The 27,405-nt window shown below is 33.4% G+C and overlaps 1 protein-coding gene across 1 annotated transcript in view; it reads right to left on the bottom strand.

Annotated features, from left to right (window-relative positions):
- The window catches only part of ARID2 (AT-rich interaction domain 2), a 156,074-nt gene that overhangs the window by 71,066 nt on the left and 57,603 nt on the right, over positions 1–27,405 (bottom strand). The window contains exons 4-5 of the mRNA XM_058558442.1: positions 6,242–6,375; positions 610–828 (exon numbers count right to left, since the gene is read on the bottom strand). Coding sequence (XP_058414425.1) covers positions 610–828; positions 6,242–6,375 — 353 coding nt within the window. The remainder of the gene's footprint in view (positions 1–609; positions 829–6,241; positions 6,376–27,405) is intronic.

The raw sequence follows: 27,405 nt of genomic DNA on the forward strand, positions 1-27,405 counted from the left end.
CTTAACCGCTAAGCCACGGGGCCGGCCCTATATTTTCTAATCCCTATTAAACTATAATTAGAGAACTGAGCAATTTGGTCTGAAGAGTAACCTAGATTTAACAAGAGATAATTTCATAGAAAATAAAGAATTTGACTTATAAAAACCTACAACTACAAATCCTACAAGTAAAAAGGATATGAAATATTTGATAAATCTTATTTTGATTATTTAGGCAGCAAATTTTCAAATGCATTGATCTAAATTGTTTAGTAAAGAATTATAACCACACTCTAGCAGAAATATACTACAGAAAAACAACTTCCTCCAGGTCCTAGTTTTCTCTTAGAATTTTGTATCATAGCAATCTTCTCAAATCCAGAAACCCATATATTACTCTAAGAAAAAATTAAGATTTTTATTTCAAAAGCTCTAGTGAGACTAAATTACTATTCAAATATTTAAGGTTAAAAAATTCCAAACATTCATTATTTTAAATAATAGATTTAATATAACAAAAACAAATAAATAATGCTATTATATTGACTAATAAAAAGTACTTTTCTCCTTAAAAAAAATCTATAACACCCTCATAGAATGATCATACAATATGTTCAGCTTAAAACTTACTGTCGTCAAACACTCCGGCATTAGCAAGTAATAAAGTGATGATTTTAGGGTCTTTTTCAAGTTGCATGACGTGTTTGCTTTCATTTGATAGGAGAGTGCATACATTAATAGCAAAGTCCACTTCATTTGGGAGTCCAGATAATAGTGAAAGCACCAATTTATTATAATCATTTGGCGAATTGAAGTCCATAGATAGACCATAACTTTGACGCAGATAATCTAACAAAGATAAAAATAAAAACACCTTAAGTACACCAAGGATTAGAAACTGTTATGGTTAATATCTTCTGAATACAGGACAAAAGCTTGTTTTCTTTTATAAAATATAAACTGAATAGAAGTTTTAAAGAGTTTAACTTTCTAAATTTCTTAAGTTAAAATTACAATCGTCAAAAAGTAGTAAAGTACAAAAAATGTACATACTTCTTTGATATCATTGCCAAATTATTATTGTATCATTATTTTAATTTCCTAATCTATACTTTTAACTCTTGTATTTCAAGAGACTTATTTTGATTTTTATATGCTATAAGCCAGGGAGACTGGTTCCTTTGAAATTTTTAACAATATCGTGTTCTTAGACACACTGCCTACCTTCTTTACTTAATTGTAGAATTATTACTTTTTTAGGTCAGATTGATTGCAATATAATTAACACAGTAAAATTCATGCTTTTGTAGTTCTATAGTTCTGAGTTTTGACAAATACAGTCTTTTAACCACAACCACAATGAAGACATATAGAGTATTTCCATCACCCCAAAAAGTTTCTTTATGCTCCTTTGTAGTCAATCCCCGCCTCTACCCACAGACAACCACTGATCTACTTTCTGTTTTTATAGCTTTGCTTTATTTCAAATTGCCAAACAAACGGACTCATACAGTATGTAGCCTTTTGTATCTATCTTTCATTTAGCAAAATGCTTTTGAGGTTAATATCCATGTTGATGTATGTATCAGCAGTTTGGTCTTTTAATTGCTATAGCATGGATATAACACAATTTGTTTATCCATTCCCTATTTGAGGGACATTTGGACTATTTCCAGTTTTTGGCACTTTATATAAATACAGTTGCTATAAACACTCACCTACAGGACTTAGTGCAGACATAGTTTTTCATTTCTCTTGGACTGCTGAGTCATACATAAATGTATGTTTAACTCTATAAGAAATTGTGAAACTGTTTTCCAAAGTAGCTGTAACCTTTCTTGCCTTTCTACCAGCAATGTACAGAGTCCTTGTTGCTCTGCACCCTTGTCAGCACTTAATATTGTCAGTTTTAAGTATTCCAAATGAGTCATTTATCTAATACTTGTTTTGTAAATATTTTCTTCCAGAAAGTTGCTTCTCTTTTCATTTTCTGAACAGTGTCTTCAAAGAGCAGAAGTTTTAATTTTCAGGAAGTCTGATTTATAAATTTTTACCTTTGTAGTTAATGCTTTTGTGTCCTAAGAAATCTTTTCCCAACCCAAGGTAACTAAGAGTTTTTCTAGGAGACTTAATTTAAAACACTTTCAAAACTTTGAAGATAGGGAAGATGGGCTTACACACACTATATATTATATAATCATAATATATACATATAAGAAAATGTTATATTTCTAGAAATACTGATTCTTAATTGGGGGAGTTTAGGCCTTGGAAGCTATGCCCTGAGACACACTGCAAGTACATTTTTCATGTACAGATATAACTAGTTTTACAGGAAGAGGCAAGAAAACAAGAGTTAGAAAAATTCTAGATAAAACATTTCAGAAACATTTGGATTAAAAAAAGTTTTTTGAAAAACCTCACTAAATGGAATGCAAGTAGGAATCTACTGTCACAACATGCCACAGAAAAAATCACGTACGTAAGAAATTTCTTCATTTCTCAATGTAGACATTTGAGGAGGCACCTCTTCAATTCTAAAATATTCTAGGAATTTCTCCAATAATATAATGATGAAGTTTCACAATATAGTTATAAATGACTATGACACAGATTCTTTACAATATTTAAGGCTAAAGAATAGTGTATTGTTTATTTTTTATCGTCAATGAAATTTCTCATAAATAACATAAACTAAATATCTGGAGAAAAAGTAACAAAATTTCTGTGAATAATAGGAATAGACTTTGATACTTCTATACCGCACACTGGAATTGATCATGAGAAGGCAAGTCTCAGCAATAGTTTTTAGATTCTACAAAACTTTCGGGCAAATCTCTTCAAAACAAAAAAACTTGGAACCCACATTCAACGTCTGTCACAGTCTTGTTTATGTGCTTTCAATATGATCTTAGAATTGTTCTATTTGCTACTGAAGAATGACAGATGCCATCAGATACTCAATTCAATACATCCTTACCTGAATGACTTTGCCAAAGACATCTCCAATGAAAATAAAATGAATAAATATGATAATTATGAAAAGTCCTTTAATTATACCAGGCTTGGTAAAGATTCCTGAGATAATGTAAGAGAAAATGCTTACAAGACTTTAAGAACCTCCCTTCCCTTCCCCCAAGGAGACATGATTAAACAGCTACAATTTTATGATCGGAATAGGACTGGAAATTTATTTTCAACATTCTTGACTCAAAGTTTATGCAAACAGATCACTGCTGACAAACTTAATTGAATCTGAGACAATCACTACTCTATTTTCAGTTTAGAGGAAAGGGAGAATTGTTCCTGGAGTGCTGTTTACATTGCAGGAATTATACAACACATTCTCTCCATTGATACTGGCAGTGATTGTTGTAGTCCAAATGTCTGTTAGAATATGGAACATTTAAAGGAAAATCTTTGTTCCAATACAACTGATAAAGCTAAAAAAATCTTCCTGTACGAAATCTGTCCAAATTTAAGCACCAAAAATGCAAATGGACGGGGTGCTTGGCCTCCTTTTATCAAAATGACTGGATTCAATTAAATGACCACTAAAATCCTGGCTAGCTCTAAAATTCTACAATTCTATTAATTTCAATGAATTTTCATTTGTCAATTGTGTCTTTCACAATTTTTCTACTAAAGATACTGCAAATAAATTTTTAAAATTTTATTTTAATTTAAAAATTAATTAAAATTTTAATTTAAAAATGTAAGAGAAGATGAACAAAACGTCCTTAATAATCTACCCTATAGTCCTGTAAAACTTATTGCATCCAAATCAATACCAAGGAAAAAAGAATAGAAAAAGAAGGAAACCAAAGATTAGGTATTTATTGCAAGGAAAAGAACAAAAAACTATGCAAATAAATGGCAAAACCACCCTATATTGATGCCAATGTTTAATAATCCTCAAGTTCAAAGGAAAATCTGTTCAGTATTTTTGCCACTTAAAGTCATTGGGCAAAAAGAGTCAATATCCTTAAAAGAAAACTTGGTCCCACATTCTATCAATGTACAATATTCTATTATGACAATTATGAGTAGAACTGCACTTCATACCAAATGTCCTGGAGCTACTGCCAATTGAAATTTATTATATTACCTTTCAAAATATTGTTTTAGATTAGCTTTTCCTAATATCTACAATGTTTAAGTATCTCGAGATAAATACAGTTATCCAAATACATTTATTCAAACCTACAAGGAGAGTAAGGCTGTATGATCAAAGACGTAGACATGAATCTTTTAAAGTTCTAACCAAAATTTCCTCAAGGCTTTTAAACTGCCACTGTGTTATTCTATTTTGGTGTTTATTTAAAACACACACACACACACAAAGTGACAGCTATGAAGCTTACTATATTTTCCTTTAAGACACTTGAAAAGAATCATCAGTAAGGGATTTGTTTTGTATGTTGATAATCATGTTAATTTTTAGAACACTGTCATAATGTCGCTATGGCTCCTTCTAGAAGAGTAAAAAGCACCTTCAAATTCATAAATGCTGCCCTGAAATAGTACCTCTTTTCAGTTTGAATTAGATATACAGCAGTTTGATGTTCCCCAGCAATTTCTAGTTTCTTTCCTTTTATGAGTCCCCAAACCTGATTTTGATAAGCATGGTACATACGTTACATAACTGCTAAGCTTCTCCTTAAAAACAGAAAGACATATGACAGCATCAGAAAGGAGTTATTATAACACCAGGTTAAGCAATTCTCTCATTCCCTTGACTTGTGTAGCTCTATCAATGACTTCATTAGGCTTCTGAAATACCAGAAATATTTCACATCTTGTTTCTTGAAGTAAATCAGTTTTAATTAGAGGAGGAGGAAAAAAAACAGATCCAGAAAAATTTCATTGTAAATAGGTTCAAACGTAGAAATGGGTCAGTTTGGGGGGCTGTAATAGCAGACACCAAACTCTATTTCAACTATAAGAATGGACAATTCTGCTGTTACTGTAATATAGGAATCACACAGAGTTATAAAGTTGAAAATGGTCTTAAAGGTCATTAGTAGAATGTCTCATTCAATTGTAGGAATACCCTCTATAACATCCTTGAATTAGATTACAGTCATTAGCCCTTTTTAGGAACAGGGAACATATCACTTACCAAGTCACTCCATTTTATTTTATCAGCTTAAACTATTAGCAAGATCTTCTATATGGTGACTTAAAATGTTCTCCTTTAACCTTGGTTCTTGAGGTAATAACTGCTCATTAAAAATAAAGCTAAGTTTGGTTTGCACTCACCACCACCACCACCCCAATTATACAAAAGCATCACGTGAAGCCTCTTCTAATGAAGAGCACAGATTCTAGGAGAGTCTGTTTCTTCAGTTATTACTGATTGGGGAAGAAATACGGAGTCAAATTCAACATGAAAGAAACTTTGAAAATAGACAATGGAAAAATAAAACAAAAGAAAATTAGTGATACTGGCACAAATGAGAGAACTTAAATCTAAAGATTACCTATAAGACATTGGGACTAGTAACAATGAAGAATAACAAATATCAAGATAAATGTATATTTTATAAAGAATATAACCCTTGTTCTCCAAGACATACCTCCTCTTTTTTAGGCCAAATGTTAGTGACTGAAGAAAAGAGATGCTTATCTCTTCAGAGCTCTCTTCCTAGTCAATGCAGTCCCAACCCCCAGAACCACTAAACACTGGAACCCCTATCTACTCTGCCTCAAGAACCTCTTTATTAGACTCAACCTGATTATTTCCAATTTGAGTCCCGTTCTTTTTAGCTGCAGATTCCTCTATAATCATTACAAGGAGACTTAAATGAAAAAAAATCTTATTCTTCATACCATGGCAGGAAAATAGCCAAATAGTTAGAAACATTTCTGAGGAATTCTGGTGCTGGAAATTCCACTAATTGTAGAAAATTAGTAGATGCTATCTGAGCACTCGTGGCTTCTCTAATCCTAACAGAAACTTCCTCTTCTCATTTTAGTGACTATTCAGGTTAAACTGATCATTAGCCAAACAAATAAGAAAAAAACTTCACTTGGAAGTATAGGTATTTGTAACTCTGAAAATTCCTACAACTAAAAATCTTATGCAGCCTATGACAGAAAGGGCCCTGATACCAATTAGATGTTGACCTTTGAAAGCTGCACTACCCCAAGGCTTTAAGGGTTTTCATGTGCAAAGTAAGGGACTAATTCATTGGATAATGTCTACTTTCCTAATTCCAAACTGTGGACCTATGCCTTGTTAATTTCCAAAGATATTTACCTGACACACTGTGTTGCTGGTAATTGTAGGAAGATGGAATTGCACCAATAGGAAGCTGTGGCTTTGGATTGCCTGGTGGTACCTCATCATCATCCTCCCCAAAATGATGAACTTTCTCGTACTTTTCTAGGTAACTGAAATAGAAAAACAGCACAGCAGAGATTTAAAAATAAACTTACATCTTATTTTTTAACTCCTACCACATCTATCTGTTTTCCTTTTCTAGAGGCTTTAAATAAAAAAAAAATAATAAGATACTACAAACCTCTTATAGTAGTGGAACAGTCATTTCAGCAGTAATACTACAGACAAACAATGTAATAATTCTAAAAAAGTGTTTTTTATATTCTCAGAAAAGACCATACCACCACTCAAATAAAAATATAAGAAGTAGGGAATATCAAAGGACAACTACATGTAGGTAAATGGCAATACAATTTATTTACTGATTAAAAAAAATTACACGTGGTCGTTGTAAAAACCAAGTGAAAATGAGAAGATTCTCTAACCCTTGACCTCCCCAATCTCACTCACCAGACATAACCACAGGTTCAAGTACATACTTCAGCGTATTTTATTTATTTGTTTTTTGTAAGGAAGATTGGCCCTGAGCTAACATCCACGCCAATCTTCCTCTATTTTGTATGCAGGACACCACCACAGCATGGCTTAATGAGTGGTGTGTCAGTCCATGCCCGGGATGTGAACCCGCAAACTCCAGGCCCCAGAAGCAGAGCGTGCGAATTGAACCACTACACCACTGAGCTGGCCCCTTCTATGTATATTTTTATTTAACAACGTATTTTAGAGCATGTCTAAGCAAAGTACTACCTCAGTTTTTTTAACAGCTGTATAATATTTGATCCTATTGATACATCATAATTTAACTAGATCTCTACAAATCATGCAGCAATAAGTTTAATCTGTGCACCTGTTTGAATATTTTTCTCTAGATAGACATTGGAAATGATATGCTCATTTATAACTAGCAATACGGCCAAATTCTCATCCAAAAGTGATGTGCCTAATACATTTTGACCAATTTAGAAGATAGTTTCTATATCTTCCACTGTATCACCATTACTGGGTATGATCAATCTTCCCAAATTAATTAGAATTAAATTTCCAAATTCACCTACCAGTTTATAATAAGATTTTCAAGTACGATTTTAAAATGAGGAAACAATTAGTCAAACCCTTGTCAAACACAACACTGTGACTAACGAACTTGTTATTGTACTTCACAAATAACAAGTTAAGCTGATTAATACAACGACTTACATTTATCCTAGAAAACTTCTAGATGTGATTGTTTCACAAATCAATCCTTCTACCATTCCTGATCCATGCAGGTACGAAGTCCATTACCGTCTATTTGCAAAGTCCTGCAGCCACCCAGCCATCCCTTTGCTTTTTTAGTTACAGACAGCTGAGATGAGGGAGGGGGTTACCAATGAACATACAGGATGATCTCGGAAGTATTATTTTGTTATTTGTACCAAACCTTAACTTTCAAAGTGGGATGAATGGAACTATAATTTTACAAATATAAAAACTAATCACATGGAAAATTGTTACCATTCCTCATTTTCTCCTTCCAACTTCATAAGGCACAATAATTTCACATCTTTGAGCATGGAAAAGAATGAACTGCTCCTTTCCATTCCTTCCAAATTCTCCATGTAAGCTCAATTTTAGCCAACAACTCTTTCCTAGCCAGTAGCTTGACAGCTAGTGAATCCAACACTTTTCTTTACTGTTGGAGATACAGCATACTAAAGCAGAGACATATGCACAGATAAAACTCTTGAACACTGAGGAGAGTATGCAGCTGCACACACTTCACCCTGATCCTGGGGATGTCCCCAAGCAGAGAGAAGTTACTCTCTGAAAACATAAAACAAAACAAAACAAAAGGATGATTAAAAAGAAGCAGGCTCTCTCCAGTAAAGAACTACAATGGACTTAAATAGGTAAATAAATCAAGCCTATTCTTTTTGAATATCTAATGCAGATATCATCAAAAGAAGAGTATATATAAATTTAGACTCAAATAGCTGTTCAAAAACTATGTGACATATTTCGGGCAAATAAGAGATTACCTACATCAGAAAAAATCATTCAGGCAATCGTATTGATAGAGGTATTTTAGAGAGTATGGTCTTTCAGAATTGATTGAACTCATTGTGGAACGGTTAAAAATAAACTAAAGATAAATAATCTTTATTAAATAATTTTTATCTATATATAATCAAAATAACAATGAAGACAATTTTAAAATCAAAATCTTACACTAATAATATTTAAGATGCTCTTTACATATTTGTTACTAATAATTGGGAACAGATTTAAAATTTGTGGTTTTTATTACAGCTGGGGGAGAAAACAACATCATTAGTAAAGAATGACCATAAATATGATCTTTTACCTCCCAGAATACCCAAAAGGGAGCATAAGTAACATGGAGAGGCTGACAATACCACAAGTACTATATACCCATAATAAATAGTATATATTATTATATACATAAAACTCTTTATAATTCAAATTTTCATAAGATTTGACAAATATATGACTTCTGGTCCCTTGGCATATTCTAACCCTATTCCTCCAATTTTATGGTTTAGGCAAATTGTTATAATTTTTGTAATTTTTATTTCCCCTGGTGTGAGGGCCAGTACTTGTTCTCACTGTCATAATTAAATATTTCCAACTGAGATTGAACCTTTCTTAGTTCAATTAAGGTTTTGGCACCCAGTTCTGATCTCTTGTCCCTCTCAACAAATAAGCACACAGTGTTTTTTTGGTTTTTCAAAGAGTTATACCTCTAAAAACTAAAAAGTATTAACAGACAAGAGAAAGCAGCTAAAATATAAAGTTACATTTCAAAGTCTAATAAGTCTTCAGATTTAATTATCCTGACCTTGAGCTTATACACTAACAGATACATTGTGTTCACTCTTTAAACTACAAATGCTAGACTACACATTTCTCTCTTTCTTCTCAAAGTCAGTGACATCACTTTGAATAGTTAATATATTACTCAAACAAGTATTTACTGAGCTTTTACAGTAATCTGCCTAGTACACTACCTATTTAACTCAAGACTGGTAAAATATTGGAATCCAGATGGCAGTAATTCTCTCATCAGGCAACCACAGAAAACTAGGTTTCCTAGTTTAACATTAGGAACAGATTCAGGTGGGGTGAGTTATAGCTTCTTTTTCTTCAACTTGGCATTGATTTATTTTGTGGTGGATTCTATGCCATAAGACAAAGACTTAGAGGATGGAAGCAAATATGAAAAGTTGGCATATAATATAGAAATTATTATTACTATTATTTTCGTGTGTGTGTGTGTGTGTGTGTGAGGAAGATTAGCCCTGAGCTAACTCTGTTGTCAATCTTCCCCTTTTTGTTGAGGAAGATTGGCCCTGGGCTAACATCCGTGCCCATCTTCCTCTACTTTATATGGGACGCTACCACAGCATGGTTTGACGAGCAATGCATCGGTCAGTGCGGGGATCTGAATCCGCTAACCCCTGGCCGTCGAAGCGGAGCACACGAACTTAACCGCTACGCCACCAGGCTGGCCCCCTAGAAATTATTTTAAATGGCACTGTTCAATTAAAAAGCTTAATAAGTGTGACTATATGATCATATATCATTTCACACAGAAAACCACAATAAAGTTAAGATTAAATATTGTATAGGGCACATTCTCTAACCACAATGCAATTCAAGGAAATTTTTTTCAAAAAAAAGAAATTAAACCTTGGAAAATTAAAAATAACTTTTACGATGTAAAATTCCAAATCCATATGCAAAAGTAGAAAGACTAGTACAATAGTACCCATCAGCAAATATCAACACATGGTCAATTTTATTTCATCTATACCACAATTAATGATCTTCACAACCCTCTCCCAGATTATTTTAAAGCAATTGTCAGATATCATATAATTTCACCTGTAAATATTTTGGTAGAATTCTTGGAAGTTAAAAAACAACAATAACAACCACCACCAATCAAGAAAGTCTTGATTATTCTTGAATCAAGGGAAAAAAATCAAATGTATATGACTGGGAATATTTCAATATAAAAACTTTTTGAAATGTTTTAGGAAAAGATGGTAGTTAAGGACCTGTATTAATCTCTTCCCTTAAATCCAATTGCAGTGAACTTTGAAGAGTAAAAATAGGATAGTGCATCATTTGTAAGTTGGAAACTTCTAGAAATTCTGATCCATTAAAAGCAACTTCAAATATCCACAAGACTAACCTGCAAAATAGTTCTTGAGACAGTAATGGGGTCTAGTGGAAAGTAGAGAAGATCCTTGGTCAAAGCATATAAAAAGGCAAGTTCAATCTGGATTTCCTTTAGCCACTGAGGATCAACAGAATGTGAGGGTGTGTCTAATAATGGGATCTAGACAGTGACAATTATTAAAAAAATCTTATAGAAAATTGGGTTGAACTCAGTGGTTGTCCAAGGAAGCAAAGTCTTTTATAAACTTCACCTTGCAGGTTCTTTGTAAAAACAAACCCAAAGACCCAGGGATGTGGGGCACCTATGAGAAGCACCAGCATGAAAAGACTGGTGTCATCAGGTAATGAGACCTCTATTGATGGGGTATACAAGTAACTTCAAGATGAAACACCAGGCACAAAATCAAGTATGGTGGCTTGGAAACCATAAAGGTAATGAATTTCTTTGCCCAGTATTATCCAAAAAAAGGTTGAGGCATTAAAGAGTAGATTTGACAATGTAGAAGATCATCCCGGTAATGTAGAGGGCAAGCTTGAGAAACCATTCTACATGGAAAAGAAAAGAACAAATGAAAACAATTGGTGGACAAAAGCGAGACACATGATAAACAGGAGCTCAAACATAGGAAGAAAAAAAACCCGGGTGGTCCTGAAGGAAAAGACCAGAATAAATGGAACAGAAGCAATAATCGTTGACATAAGAGAATTTCTTTAGGTAAAATGCTTAATGTGTACAACACAAAGGCCCCTGCAGCAGGGGTGTAAGGGTGCATGGGTCAGCAGGCAAGACAATGAAAAGAGAAAAACAAACACTCAGACACATCTTGATGAAAGATTTAAACTTCAAAGATAAAGAAGATTCCTAGGAGTATCCAGAACCACCCCCACTCCCCAAAGTTTCATAGAATAGTTGGACTAGGCTCTGACTTTTCTTCAAAATTAATTGCTAGAAGATAATGAACAAATACCAGAGTTTTGAGGAGAAAAGTTATTTCACAAGAAATCACTACCCAATCACATTGCTCATCTAAGACAACAGAAATTCATTTTCAGATATGTAAAGACTCAGAAAGAATAAAAGCACATAGCACTCTGGAAAAAAAAAAAAACAACAACACTCAAACAAGTACTCTGATAGATGAATCAAAATTAAGGAATGGTTAAACAGCAACACAGATGACTGATGATGTGCACACAAACTATTTAAACTCAGATATTAGTCTCAATCATAAGTATTATATTACAAAAGAGAATGCAAATGTCATTGGTAATTAAAAAAGAGAACATAAAAAATGTAAAACTATTAAAATAATTTGAAAATGATACTCCGAACGTGAAGTTCAAGAACTTTTCCACAAAAATGAAAAAAGAGAAGGAAGTAGTAGGAAGAAGAACTGAAATTATACTCTGTGTTACTTATACAGGAAGACTGAACAAAATGGGCTTATTCTCATAGCTAATATTAAGAGAAATATGTTCTTGGTAGTGTTTCTAAATTTTTTGTAAGTGCTTAACAGCAAACTAAAATCAGGATCATTACTTTCCAAATCATTAAAAGGAAATAAAAACAATAATGTATATAATATGCAGAGAAAAGGAGAAAAAGAATACCCTGTGACGTAGCAATTACACTCTTAGAAAAAACTACAAACAAGCCAAATATTCATAAATGATAGCATGAATAAAAACACTGTGCCATATTCATGCAATGAAATATACAGCAGTGAAAATTAATAAACTGACATGGATAGATAAAAATGGCCATCAACAACAAAATGTTAAGTAAAAAAAATCATTTCAGAAGAATACATTATGATTCCATTTATATGAAGGTCATAAACAAGCAAAAAAACCTTAAATTTATTTTTTAGCAATAGAAAGTATGTGGTAAAACCACAAAGAAAAGCCAGACAATAATTATCACCTAGAAAATAAGCTAGGATTTACTCCTGAGGAGAGAAACGCAAAAAAGAAACAAACATAAGAGGCTTTAAAGTATTAGTAGCGTTTTATTTTTTCTTGTTTTGATGTAGATAAACTTGCATGTATTAAGCTTTTTTGTGTCTGATATATTTCACAATCAAAAAAATTTCAAAAACATCAGAAAAAGAGTAGTGAGTTATTCCAAACTTTCAAAAAAACAGATATTTCCATTGCTATGAAAAATGTTTCCAATTACAGAAACAGTTTAGAAGCTCCTTGAAAACTAATCTAGCAAAACTCTGACAAACTGGGGGCTGGGCCGGTGGTGTAGCAGTTAGGTTCGCGCATTCCTCTTGTGTGGCCTGGGTTTGCTGTTTCGGATCCTGGGCACGGACCTACTCACCGCTCATCAAGCCATGCTGAGGCAGCATCCCACACAGAACAGCTACAACTATACAACTATGATACACCACTATGTACTGGGGTTTGGGGAGAAAAAAGAAAAAAAGAGGAAGATTAGCAACAGATGTTAGTGCAGGGCCAAACTTCCTCACAAAAAAAAAACTCTGACAAACTACATACAAATTACATAAATATCGTAGTTAAAAAAGACTACACATAAAATACTTGAAAAAACAATCTACTAATATATATTAACGACACACTCAAGACTGAAGATTTTATTGCAGAAATCCAATGATACTTCAATATTGAAAATTTTATAACATTAAATTCACCTGTAGCTCAAAGAAAAAAATATCTAAACAAAGGATGCCAAAGGTTATTTAATAAAATGAAGCATCCAGAATATTCTTACTTTTGGATCTCTCATATGGCCCCTATGTTATGCCATACATAATGAAGAATTCCCAGTCTACCTCCTTGACTAGTACAGGCTTTCTGAGAACATTATACCTCAACTTGATCCACGGTTCTTGCTTCTGCAGAAGAGTATGCTTCAAAGTGGGGCACAAACACAAGATACTCCAATAGAGAGAGATTTAATTTATGGATCAATACTGCCTCCTCCCTCCCTCATTCCATATATCAGGCAGTCCATATGTTACCCCACGTGAGACAATGCGGAGGAGCCAACAGTGGAATCCTCATTCATTCACTAGCCTTTGACCAGTGGAACCTTAATCATTCATTAGATTCCATGGACTAATGTCTGTGTATGTCTAGGTTAAGTGGATTTAAAAATAATATTATCTAATTTTAACTAAACTATCTCTCACAAAAAAAGATAAGATTAAATATATTCCTTCAAAGAAACCACAGTTTGAATAAAGCAAACAAAAATAAACAAGAAAATGGTAGAGCTGACACTTCTCACATGAGCTCATTATCAACAATACTATGAAGTAAAAACAATGGCAATGCAATCAGATATGAAAGAAGTAGGCCAAAAGATTCCTAAATTATCCAAAAAAAAAAACCTATCTGAATTGTGGATTCACATGCCCTGATACTGATGATGAACCTTGTCCTAGGCTAATGTTATACTTTTTTTTTTTTTTTTTTTTTTTGTGAGGAGATCAGCCCTGTGCTAACATCCGCCAATCCTCCTCTTTTTTTGCTGAGGAAGACGGCCCTGGGCTAACATCTGTGCCCATCTTCCTCCACTTTATATGGGACGCCGCCACAGCATGGCCTGACAAGCAGTGCGTCGGTGCGCGCCCGGGATCCGAACCAGCGAACCCCGGGCCGCCGCAGCGGAGCGCGCGCACTTAACCGCTTGCGCCACCGGGCCGGCCCCTAATGTTATACTTTTTATGTTACTGATGATTTGCAAGATGTTCTAAGTATCCAGAATTTGAAGACAGACTTCTACATTTTTCTCAGCAATAATTTTCAAGTCATTGAACCTTAATCAAAACTTCTTAAAGTTTAAAAATATATATTATTTCAAGTAAGTGTACTGATAAGTATTTACAAGAGTCTTTTCCACATCACTGGGAAAACAATTCTTCATTCATGATAAAAATGGCCAAATTAATATATTGAAAAATGGCAACAAAATAAATACTGTTGGAAAATGATAAGAAAACACTACTGAGGAGTTGAAGAAACAAGGATTAGAGCAAATTATACTGTGTGGGAGGTTTTCTATATAGCTGAATTCAAATACAGATGTTTTTAACATATCTGAGCTTATAGTATTTACTAGATTCTCTTTCAAAAATGAAATTCACAAAGAACTACTTTTTGGTGAGTCATTAAAGAAAAGCTGTACCAGAGAAGATATATTCTCATAAGCAAATTACTTTTTTAGAAAAATTTTTTTCAGAAAAACATGTTAATTCTACTTAAAGCCACAATGAAGAAGCAGCTGCCTTAACTAGGCAGGAGAAGAAGTCGGGGGAGGTGACCAAGGAAGACGAAAGAGAAAGGGGATAGAGGGAGGGAAAAAAGGGAAAGAGGAAGGGGGGAAGGAAGATTATAAGGTAAGATTAGACATGCGAAAATCATTCACTGTGTCATTTACAGGCAGGGTAATGCAGCAAAGAAGTTCCAGTCAGAAGTGTCAAAATGCTACAGGATGATTTCAATGTGGTCAATTATATAAAAAAGAGGTTGTTCAAATATAAGTAAAATCTTCAAATATACTTCATAATGGGATATGAAGTCACTAAAAAATAGATTTTGTACAACAGAGGTTGAATGGATATCTTAGCGAAGAGTACATAAAAGTGTGGCCAATCTTGAGAATCTAGTTACATACTTTACTTTTTTTTTTTTTTATAATTTTATTTATTTATTTTTCCCCCCAAAGCCCCAGTAGATAGTTGTATGTCATAGCTGCACATCCTTCTAGTTGCTGTGTGTGGGATGCGGCCTCAGCATGGCCGGAGAAGCGGTGCGTCGGTGCGTGCCCAGGATCCGAACCCGGCCTGCTAGCAGTGGAGCGCACGCACTTAACCGCCAAGCCACGGGGCCGGCCCTGGAAAATTTTTTTAAATGATAGTTTTAAATATTATTTCTGTTCCCATTATTTAGTTTTTCTAATTCAATTATACATATATATTGAAACCTTTTTTGTCTCACTTTCAACTGCTTTCTCTTTTACCCATTTAACTTCTTTAATTCATTTTCTTGATTATTTTTCTGCCTTTCTTCAATGCTCTTTATTAAATTTTCAGTTGAGTCCATTCTCCCTTGGGCATTTTAGAATTTAGAATTCATTTCTAAGATGATTTTTGTCTTTTTCTTCCATATCTTTCTTGGGCTCAATCAACTCTCTTCCCATTTCTTCCTAGGTTTCTTTGTGATTTCGTGGGTTTTCGGGGATAATTTCTTTTTTGTTTCTATTTCAAGAGTCCCTTCTTTTGTTAGTGCAGCAAAGTATGCTTTCTTAATGGATGACTTCTTTTTTTTTTTTTTTTGGTGGTGATGGTAAGTAGAGTGGTTGTGTGTCCTCTAATTTGGGGGGAGGGGTTCCTATTTTATCTCACAGGACCTTACATTTCCTCCTTTTGCTTCTTTTTCCTTCATTATCCAATCTCCAAAGGGTGCCTTCCCTTCTCTTTAACTTTCTTCTCCCTCAGAAAAAATACTTTTCAAAGACTGCCACCTCAAATTACACACACTTTTAAGCCCAAGATCTGCAGTCAGTTCTCTGATCTACCGGGACTCATTTGTACCTAAGGTGTGGTTTCTCTTTCTGACGGTGATTTTAGAGCCATTCTAGTTTTCTCCAGTTTTTCAGAACTGCCCTTGCTCTCCACAAATGCTTTTGTCAGGAGACAGAAAGATCTCTGCTGGGATTTGGTGTTTACTTTTCCACTTAAAGGAAACTTCAAGTTTGTAGCCTGCTATCTTCTAGTTATGTTGAGGGTATGGATTTTGTAGTTTTATTTGCTCTTCTTGTGATCTTTACTGACTTTGGAGGATATATGGAGAAACTATGATTTATCTTTACCTATCATTGTCCTTACCTGCCCAGAAATTGATTTGAATCTTTTTATAAAAAATGTAAAAATGTGAGTGTCTCAAAATTTACAAGGAAAACTGATCTCAGGCAAGATGAAAAAAGGTTAAATAAATTTCAACAGAAAAACACTGCATACTTAACAGAAGGAATTAATAAAAGGAGGGCCATGATGTTTTAAGTGTACACAATGATGCATTTGTCCCATTTTCATCCACACATCATTCTTCCACTGTGGAAAAGCAAGTATCAAAATAAACTGAATATAGAAACAGAATTTTGAATCAATGTATGACAGACTATTAAACTGGAATTTTTTAAAAAAAACTGAAGCTTACTGCTCTCATTCAAATAGTATTCCGTCACTCATTCAACAAATATCTATTAACCATTTACTATGTGCCAGGCACCATTCTAGATACTTAGAATACTGAGTAAACAAAGCAGACAAATATCCCCATCCAAACGGGGTTAAGATTCTCATGGAGGGAGATGAATAATGATGAAATTAATAAATATATCTTTTAAAAAGATCACAAAAGGTTTTTTTATGGTTAAGAAATTTAAAATATAATTTATCTCACTTTTATAATATAAAAAATTTCCTTTTGTGTATTTCTACGTAACTTCACTTAGATATTGGGGAGTATGCCTCCAATTTTCCATTTTTAGGAATATAATTATAGTCTGAGGAAAACAGATGTCTAGAGGATATCACCAAGGGACCCTAGACTTACAGCTAGATGGAATAACTTATGGAACGTTGGGTTGTCTCTCCTTGGAGAGTGGATAATAAGCACATTTACAGGTTTACAGGTGGAAGAGGAATCATTTCAATTTATTAGGTTTTTATTGTCTGCCTCAAGTGTACGTGTGAGAAGAAGTGTTGTGTACAGATATTAAGCAGCCAAAAGTGAGGACTGCATTAAACATTTGTTTGCTGATATCTAGCATTCAAGAACCCTACTACTTGTGGAACTCGCCAACGTGAGGAGCAGCAGAGTCTGGCCTCACTAAAGACTCTAAAAGGGTGGAAAAAGTCTTTTCTCCACTTCGTGGCAGCTACATGGACATACAAATCAGTCTTATCCAAATGGGACTTTGCATGAAACTTTGAATTCTTAGGGAGTAACAAAAATAGGTTATTGTAGTAGTAGGAGGAGTTGAGAGACCTGGTTTCCAGACTTCCTGTAAATTCCTTTTCTTCAGAAATTAGCCAGGGCTGATTTATGTTGTTTGTAAATAGTTATAGTTTATAACCTAATTATTCCACTTCTAGAAATTTATCCTATACTGCATGTTGGCCAAGAATAGGATAAGGATGTATAACATTACAGTAGTTTGTGACAACAAAAGAATGAAAAAAACCTACATGTTGAAACAATAGGAAGCCACTATTTTAGATTCTTAAATTGGATTACTGTGTAACTGTAAAAAATGAGTTATATCTATATATACTGATTTGTAATAAGAGTGCAGAACAATGGTGTATATAGCATATTCCTACGTATGTAACAAAAGAGATCGGCTATATGCTTGCATATAAACAAAGTATTTCTGGAATGAAATTAAAAAACTATAATAGTGGTTACCTCCATAGTGAGACTTTCTCACCCTTTACGTTATTTAAATTTTCTTTTCTTTTTTCAGACAGTGCTCTTGATTACTTCTTCAATAAAAAAGGCTAATTATAAGTAACAAATCTATTAAAAGGTACAATATTTAAAACAGAATGAAGAGATGAATTAATAGAACAGAAGCCCATTGTCCAATAAGTGTGGGAAACGAATAGCATATTCAATAATTAATTCTGAGAAAATCGATTCATTATTGGAAAACAAGAAGTTAAATTTTTACCTCATACTATACAGACAAAATTAATTCCCAGATGAGTTAAAGATTTAAATGCAAATTTAAAAAAAAAATAATAACCAGAAGAAAAGACAAGTTAATATCTTTATATTAGAGTGGGGAAGGCCCTTCTCAGCATGAGAGGAAGCACCCACAAAGGAAGAGTAATATATTTACCCCATAAAAATTTTAAAACTTCTATAAGGCAAAAAGTAACATAATGCTAAATGATAAACAATAACCTGGGAAAATATTTCATATATATATATCAAACTATTTCAAGTCATCATGAGAAGGACCAATTTTTAAAAATGAGCAAATTATATGATTTTTAAAAAACAAAGGAATATTTGATATGAGAAATACAAGTTAAAAATATGAAATGAGTTTAAAAATTTATAATACCCAGTTTTGGCAAAGATTTAGGTAAGCAGAAACTCATACAGAGTAGAAATATACACTGGTATAACCTTTCTGGAGGGGAATTTGACAATATGCATTAAAAGTATTAAAAATATGAGTATCATTTGATCTCAGAAATCTCTCCTCTAGAAAATTACCCTAAGGAAATAAATATGATATTCAAAAATGTATTCAAAGATATGTTCAAAGATTTAGCCCCCAAAATCAAGCTGTCCATCACCATTTATAAGGATGAAAAACAACCTAACTATCCAATAGGAAACTGATACACTAAGGTTTATGAAAGAGAAGTCTATGCAGCTAATAAAAATGGTGTTGTAAAAATACTTAATAACATGTAAGAATATTTGAGATACCATAATAAAAAATTAGAAAATGCAATGGATAGTATGATTTATTTATTCAAAATATACATTTCATTAGGAAATATATGCAAACAGTCTGAAAGCAGATACAACAAAATGTTGACAGTAATTAGTGTTAAAAGTATGTGATTTAAAAATTTTTAATTTATTTACAGTTACATTTTCTACAGTAAATATGTTTTGTTTTTATTTTACAAAGGAAAAAATAGAGCATAGGTAGAGAAGTTATTCCTTCTGAATCCAGAGTGAGAAGAAAATGAGTTAAGATATAGATCATTTTGAAGCGATAGGAAAAGAAGTTTACAAAGAAATCATATATGCCAGTTTCTATTTTCTTAGTATATTAGCAGGATATCTAAGAAGAGTACAGAAGGCAGGAGTAGGAATTGAGGAATTTAAGCAAAGTGATAAATCTTTAAAACAGATTTTTTAGAAAAAACGAATGTGGTCATTTCCCGAGATGGTACCCAGCTAGTAGCAGTGTTATGTAGAGAAAGAGAGATTTTTGTTAAAATCAGAAGGAAGGTTATTGGAGGAGACAGAAAGTGTATCAGACAGAAAGAGGAATAAGAAGGATATAAAGGGAAGAAGACAAGGAAGAAGGAAGAGAAAAGAAAAGAAGAGATGGACAAGAAGAAGGGAAAAGAGTTGGGAGAGAGGAAATGAATTGAGAAGTATGAAAGGTGAGAGAGAGGTTAAAAGAGTAAGAAGGAAGAAAAGGAAGACTGAGGAAAGAAGAAAGGGCAGAGTCTTCCAAGAAAAGGTTGAAGATACAAGAGAATTTGTTTCAAATGAAGTGGGTCATCTAGAGACTGCAGTGAAGTGTTGTGATTAGCTAGAAAGCAGTGATTGCAAGAGAAGAGTAAACTTTAGGTGGTTGTACAGTGGGTAGAAATTATCCTTTACAGGATGAAGGTTCTAGATGAAACTTTGATACTGGCATATGGAGTGTGCACAAGATGTAATATAACATATCCTTATAGTAAAATACACCCTTAATAAACGTCTGGATTTATTTCTGAATGATTACAGAAGATAACATTTACTTATAGTTCTTAAATAATCTAATAACTCTTCCAGTTTTAAAACCTAGTAGAATGTAAAAATTCCAAGAAAAAAGGAAAGTGGTGGCAATTATAAGAAAGTAAGTTTCAGACTATAATGGGAAAAAGAATGGCACTTGGGAAAATCCTCTGGAAAGCTGAGAAGGGGGGTAAATATTATCATGCTAAATTATTCAAGACAAAAATCATAGCTAAGTAGGCAGAATACTATGGAATTCCTTTTCAGAATCAGTTCTACCACATAACATATAAATTAGTTTCATTACTGAACAGCTGTACTTTGTTTTCTGACCTCAGACAGCGAAACTGAAGCCTCTGGCCAAATGAGGAAGAAAAATCTATTACCTTCAGGGGAGCTGCGCTTGTTTAACCAATTAAAGTACACAGGACAAACACCCTCTACCATTAGGAGAACAGCGTCAGAACAAAGAGCACACTTGGAGCTCTCCCTGGTGCTGCAACTGGCCTGGCTCTCTGAGACCTGACATAAAGACTAGTTTTTCTAACCACTGAATCTAACCTATCTGACCTATCTGCCTGAATTCTCATTAGTCTTATTTCAGCAAACTACCTGTGCCTCTGTAAGTGTATACTTTCCAACTTCATTACGAAATGCATAAAATATAGAGACACAGCAAACAGTTCTATTCTAGGTCATTTATGTAAAATATTTTCTTCATTTTCCAATAATTAAAAAAAAGTAATTAATAATCAAAAATTAAAAGCATAGTAGTACGAATGGATCCAAATAAAAGTATCCAGATATGGAGCACTAGATTAATCACAGGCTATATGGTCAGCTAAATATCTCTAGGAATTAATCTTCCCAGTAAAAAAATTCACCTTTGAGCTTACTTCATTTTATTGGTCTATCTACTCTTATAAAATCTGTAAATCTTTAGTTGTTTTCCCCCTTTCTGATCTACAATTAATTGACAGCAATTATTCTACTGCCTAAATAGTATACATTTTATTACATTTACTTCTTTAAAAAAAAACCTCATCACATTAGGAATTCTTCCAGAATCTAAGCACCTAGCAATGAACTAAGGAGGATAATCAGAATTCCCTAAATCACACTGTAGAAATCACCGAGAGTAACTGTCTTGAATTTAGGATATAGCTACTATTTATTTTTGGGGGAAAAAATAGATGGTAGTTTTTTGTTGCACTTATTCAGAATATGCAACAAAGGTATGACCCACAAAGAATCAAGATGCTGCAATGTAAAACTTCATCTTAATGACTTGGACATTCCAACAGACACCATGGTTTTAATAAAGTTTACAATGGAAATCTTATTAAATTAATAAATTAATAAAATTATTAAATTTACAATGGAAACAAATATGAACAAACAGGCTTAGGAAGAACTGTCTGATCTAAGTATAATAAAAACAAAGAATTATCTTCAAATTTATTGTTTTAGTTCAAACAGTCTGTTAGGTGATTTAATTTTCCTCTGAACTGGTTGGTCCTCTGAAAAAGAGATGATTCTCCTCATAAAGAGCTTAGCTTGCCCAGACAGACAACTGTTGGGAATCTGTCTAACAATACTTATAATTAATACTTTTTATACTACCTAATGATCTAGAAATTAAACATAAAAAAATTTATGGATACTTTTGTCACTAAGACGTTTCTTATTTTTAATCATTTGTTCCTGTTAAGGCAGAGGAAAGATGATATAACTTAGAACAGAAGAACTCTTTCTTGCCTGAAAGCACAATTTGTAAACAGGTAAAAGGAAACTGCACCTAATGGAGAATCCTGCCCACTCCTCCTGTCCTAATACCATCTTTCTTGTGGCCTGAGGTACCTTTGCAGAACACTGAGCAGCTCCAGAGCAGTCCAAACACTCCTGCCTTAATTAAGCATAAAACATTTTCAGTTGATTACTGACATAACTTACTATATAATGAATCATAAAAAATTAGAATCAAAGGTGAACAGGCATGTAGTAGATTTCTAAATCTGAGAATTAAAATTTTGTTAAGTGGTAAAAATCTATTGTAAGAAAGTTGCTGATCTAATTCAGTGATTCTCAATTGAGGGTGGTACCATGCCAGGTATAACCTGGAAAAGTATGGGGCCATTTTTGCTAGTCACAATGACTAGGAGAGCACTACTGGTAATTAGAAGGTAGCAGCCAGGGATGCTAAATATGCTACAATGCACAAAGATTTGTACCATCTCAAATGTCAACAGTGCTACCATTGAGAAACACCAATCTAATTCAACCATAAAAGTAAACATTAAGAATTTCCAATAAATTGGGAAATTCCCAATGAACTCATGACTCATTTGACTCATGAATATTGTTTCTAAACAAAAGAAATGGAGACTCAAGAGTCCAGAGGCCCTGCCTCCAATGGAAATAAAAGTCGCATAAACAAATCATACCACCTAGAAAATGACTATATCTTCTTTAAGCAGAGTTTAACAAGATGCTGCTTCCCAGAAGTATCTCTTGCCAAACCCACCCAACAAACAAAACAAAGCAAATAAGACAAAAAGAAAACAAACAAACAAAAAAACACCCCATAAAAAACGGAGGGAGGAAGAGATGTGTGTGCTAGCAACTGCAGAAGGAACTTAAAATACTTTTTCCCAGGGCTGGTCCGGTTGCATAGTGGTTAAGTTTGGCTCACTCTGCTTTGGCGGCCCGAGGTTTCTGAGTTCAGATCCTGGGCGCGGACATACACCACTCATCAAGCCATGCTGTGGCGGCTACCCACATACAAAATAAAGGAGGATGGGCACAGATGTTAGCTCAGGGCCACTCTTTCTCATGCAAAAAGAGGAAGACTGGCAACAGGTGTTAGCTCAGGGCCAATCTTCCTCACCAAAAAAAAAACAATACTTTTTCCCTTAGGAAGAATACTATGTGAAGCCGAAATTTTGCCACAATGAGTTAATAAGTAAGCATTGGAGGACAGCCTAGGTATTATGACATTTATATCAGAAACTTCACACTCATTTCCAAACAGCTGATTGTTAAGTAAAGTAACCCAAAAAAAACTCATTTATAAATTGACTGTTATCTACAGTGGCAAACAGTAACTGTGTCTTTGATTTCACAATGATGACTAGATTTTTATATGTATAATTCTTGAGTTTAATGGACAAACATCCTAACTACATGCTATTCTAAATCTGTTTATCTTATTCAAATGAGTATATACTTTAATCTTTAAAAAACAGACTACATTTGAATATACAAAAATAGTATCAATTATTGAATACTTTGCTTCAAAGTAGTAAAAAAAAATTAAATCCAAATGTTTCCTTACAAGAAGTTATGAACTCCGAAAAAATTTATTGAAGAACTGTTAAATCTTTAGAAAAGACTATACTAGGTTGAAAAATTGTGTACACATTGCTATAGAGGCATATTAGTAAATCAACTGACAATTTCTCAAAGTTAGAGTAGTGTTTGATAAAAGAACCCATTAAAATGTACATATGCAACTTTTTACTACCACAATCAGGAGACAACCAGAAAAATCAGGAGGCAACAGATGCAAGAACCAGCAAAAACAAAAGACAGTAAAAATACACTCAAACGAGCACCAGATACTGGGATTATCAAACACAGACAGTATAATAAAAAAAAATTCATACTTGCTTATCACACATAAGAGTATTGAAAACCAAAGACAAAAAGAATTATTAAAGGCACTTAGAAGAAAAATAAGACAGATTTTCTTCAAAGGAGCAAGATAAGAAAGACATTCAAGTAGTCACTAGAAACAATGGGAAGCAGAGGCAAGGGAACTAAATTTTCACTGTGCTCTAAGAAAATAACTGCAAATTTAAAATTTGACATCCAGAGAATATATCATTCAAAAATAAAAATACTACCTGATAACCAGAAACTAATTTTTTTAGGTTTAGCAATTATTTTATTTATAAATTTCCACCAACTCTTGCCAGTCATATTATTCTGGATATAAGAGATAGATTATATAATAGTATTATATTATGTTCATCTGTATGAAAATTAGGGGAAAGAAGAGAAGAATTTTTGGGAGTAAATCCCAAATTTAATCCAAATCAAAATTGCAACATTTTTTTTTAAACTGAAAGAACTTGGCAAGTTGAATTGATGTCATACAAAAAACGTAAATACGATAATCAAAAATGTTATAGAACCATAAGACAGGAAAAAGGCAGAAGGAATTACCTTGATTCCATCTCCTTTGCCTGTCTGTCTTATTCACTGCTCCAAAACAAGTATGGTGGTTGGCCACAGTAGGGGATAATGTTAACTCAGCTAAATTGAATTCTTCCGAGTCAGCAATTTCTCTAGTATATATTATTTCCACCAAAGTTTATATTCTATTGATACTCTGTGGTAACAATGGGGGAGGGCAGTAACATTCTACACACACAGTGGGTATTCAATAAATGTTAGCTAAGTACACATATCAGGTTTTAAGTTTATTTTCTAGATTTAAAAATCTCCATTTCTCTAGTTTTTCCTCACATGGTCTATTATTCAAACTTTGATCCCCTTTGGATCCATTCCAAACTCCACATTTTAGTTTTCCCCAAATTAGACAATGTACCAACCCTGGGGGATCAAAATTTAATCCACCTACAAACAAAAGATAAAGGTACTGAGAAATTCTGGTATTTTTATTCTCCATTGGACATAAATACTGTATAGAAATCCATAAATACTACTATAGACAGAATATTGTCAGACAGTGTAATCCATTGCCTAAGAATAAAGTATACGAATAGAAACAAAGTATTTCTTTTGCTTTATACTTTCTTCGAAACTGATCAGGTAATAATGATCCAGTTCTAATTTAATTAAACATATTGATTACCTATTATTTTTATGATAGTTCACATTTCTAGTATAATTTGAGCTTTGATTGCTTCATACTATTGATATCCTTATCTTCATGCTTTTAAAATCAAGATACAAACTGATAAAACTACATAGAATATTAGTTATAGAAACACAATGACAGTGTTCTTCTACAACCCAGTTACAGGCATAATTCTTTTTTCTTCCTTAAGATCACCCAGCAATATGACTAGTAAGAGCAATCAGCAATAATATAAAACATAGAAATATAGCATACAAAGATATGAGCAGTTTCATTTTCAAATGAAAAACTCACAAAAGTCTTCAGAAAATTGAGTTATCAGCAAAATACAAACTGTCTTTCAATATTAGAAGTCTAAAGAATTTGTTCATAAACTACCAAAATGCTAAATTATAAAACAATTTTATAAATATATTTAAGTTGCTTCATTCTAGAGGAACTTGACATTAAACAGTAAAATTGTACATTTGCCTATATTACTAGATAGACACACCCACACTTGCGCGCGCACACACACATGCACTGGGTAGCATTTCACAAAATAGGAAAGAAGAATAAGAAATGATTTGGAAATGGTAGAAGGCCATGGCAAAAAAATTATATTGACTCACATGGTGATAAAATTTGTTCTTTTTAGTTTCAATCCTTATTATATCAAAAAGAAAATCCCAGTTTGATGCTTCTATTTCTTTAGTACCTCTCTAACTCGAATCTCCCTTTTTAACAAAGAGTATATACCTAGAGAATGGGCTCATTGTTGCCTTTTCACTCTATTGATTTTTAAAGTTCTCTTCTTTTTCTGGTGGGTGTTACTATTTAATGTGACAATGTACTATAAATACAGTTATTTAAGTAATAAGGGATCTAACTTAAAGAAAAATATTAAAGCAATAAGAGTAGAGGTGATAGAGTAAAGCAGATAACTCTTCCACAGCAATAAAACCCTCAAATTTTCACTGGGCACATGCCCTCAGAACAAAGAATAGCATTTCACAAGCTTCTCATATCTAGGCGTGGCCATGTGCCTAAACTCCGACAACTTAAGATCTATACAAAGTTACCTACGGCAGCTTCCAGGAATCTTCCTTAAAAGACAGCTGGCATTCACCCTCTCAGCCCTTCTCTTCTTCATTCCTTTCTCCTTCCTGCTGGCTAGAATACAGATGATGGCTGAAACTAAAGAAGCCCTCTAGGTTTGTAAGGTGACCTTGGCAATGGAGGCTAGGCATGGCAGAGTAATGAGATAAAAGGAACCTGGATCCCTGAGTACTTTAACAGAGCTACTATACTGGCCCTTTCTCATGGACTTCCACACTTTTAGATAATGGCAAATTAGACTTTTATATTGTTTAAGTCACTGTTGTTTGGGGTCTCTATTATTTGAATCCAAATCTAATCCTAACTGCAAAATATGGAATATGAAAAATATTGTCAAAATGGCTATGTGAATGATTAAAGTTGGAAAACAATGAACTAAGGTGCTAGAGTGCCCAGGATGGATCACTGTCAGTCCCTGGAATTTATCAAGTGATCCACAAGCCGTTAGCAGTTTGAGAGGGAAAAGCAGTTTTGTACATACATGTCACAAATTTGAAATGTAAAATTATTATTTCCAGAGAAATCCTATTATATTCTATGTTCTTAAAGGTTGAACACATTACAAGGACTAACATTCAGTTCATTTTGACTATATTCAGAGTTTAACAATTACTGATTACTTGGTTAAAGTTATACTTTTTAATTATTTCTATTGTGTTTCATCATATCCCCAATTCACAAAATTAAATGGTCATCTGAAAAATTATTCACTGAAGTGTAAAAATGTTGATGAAAACAGTCTAAACCCTACCACGCAGATTAAGATAATTAATGTTGATAGGGATAGAAAATATGAATACTCTTCAGATAAGCAAATCTATAAATGTGATGATTTCACACTCATCAAAAAAAGTGCAAAATAGAAGGTACAATCATTTTTATACATTAGGTCATATTTAACTGACTATCCATATGCCCCTAGAGCCCACTTGTGTGGACTTTAACAAATGGTGATAGAAAGCTGCTGAAGCCTTAAGTCACTTCAAACAAAAGTGACCTCTTTGATAAACCAATTAAATTTCAATGGAACTTTCCCCTCCTCCCCAAATCCTTTCCAGATGGAAATTGGCAAATTTTGTCCAAAAAAATTTAGGAGAAATCAAGATTAAAGAGGCATCTTTTTAAGTGATACTCCTTACCACCAGAGAAACAGGCACAATTTACTCAACTGCTAAGAAGCTTATAAAGTAAGCAGAAACCTCTTGACAAATATTATGACTGCAGAAAAAAACAGAAGAAACTACTGGCAAAAATCTCTCTATCAAATGATATTGTATAGTGTCCTATAATATCAGTGACATTTGATTTGGAAGAGCAACTACTATCCCACATGCATATCTGTAGATATCTCACTTTAGAGTTGGACAAAACCACTAACGCACAAAGTATGAATCGA

The sequence above is a fragment of the Diceros bicornis genome, chromosome 17 (assembly GCF_020826845.1).
Source record: "Diceros bicornis minor isolate mBicDic1 chromosome 17, mDicBic1.mat.cur, whole genome shotgun sequence".
Classification (NCBI taxonomy): Eukaryota; Metazoa; Chordata; class Mammalia; order Perissodactyla; family Rhinocerotidae; genus Diceros; species Diceros bicornis.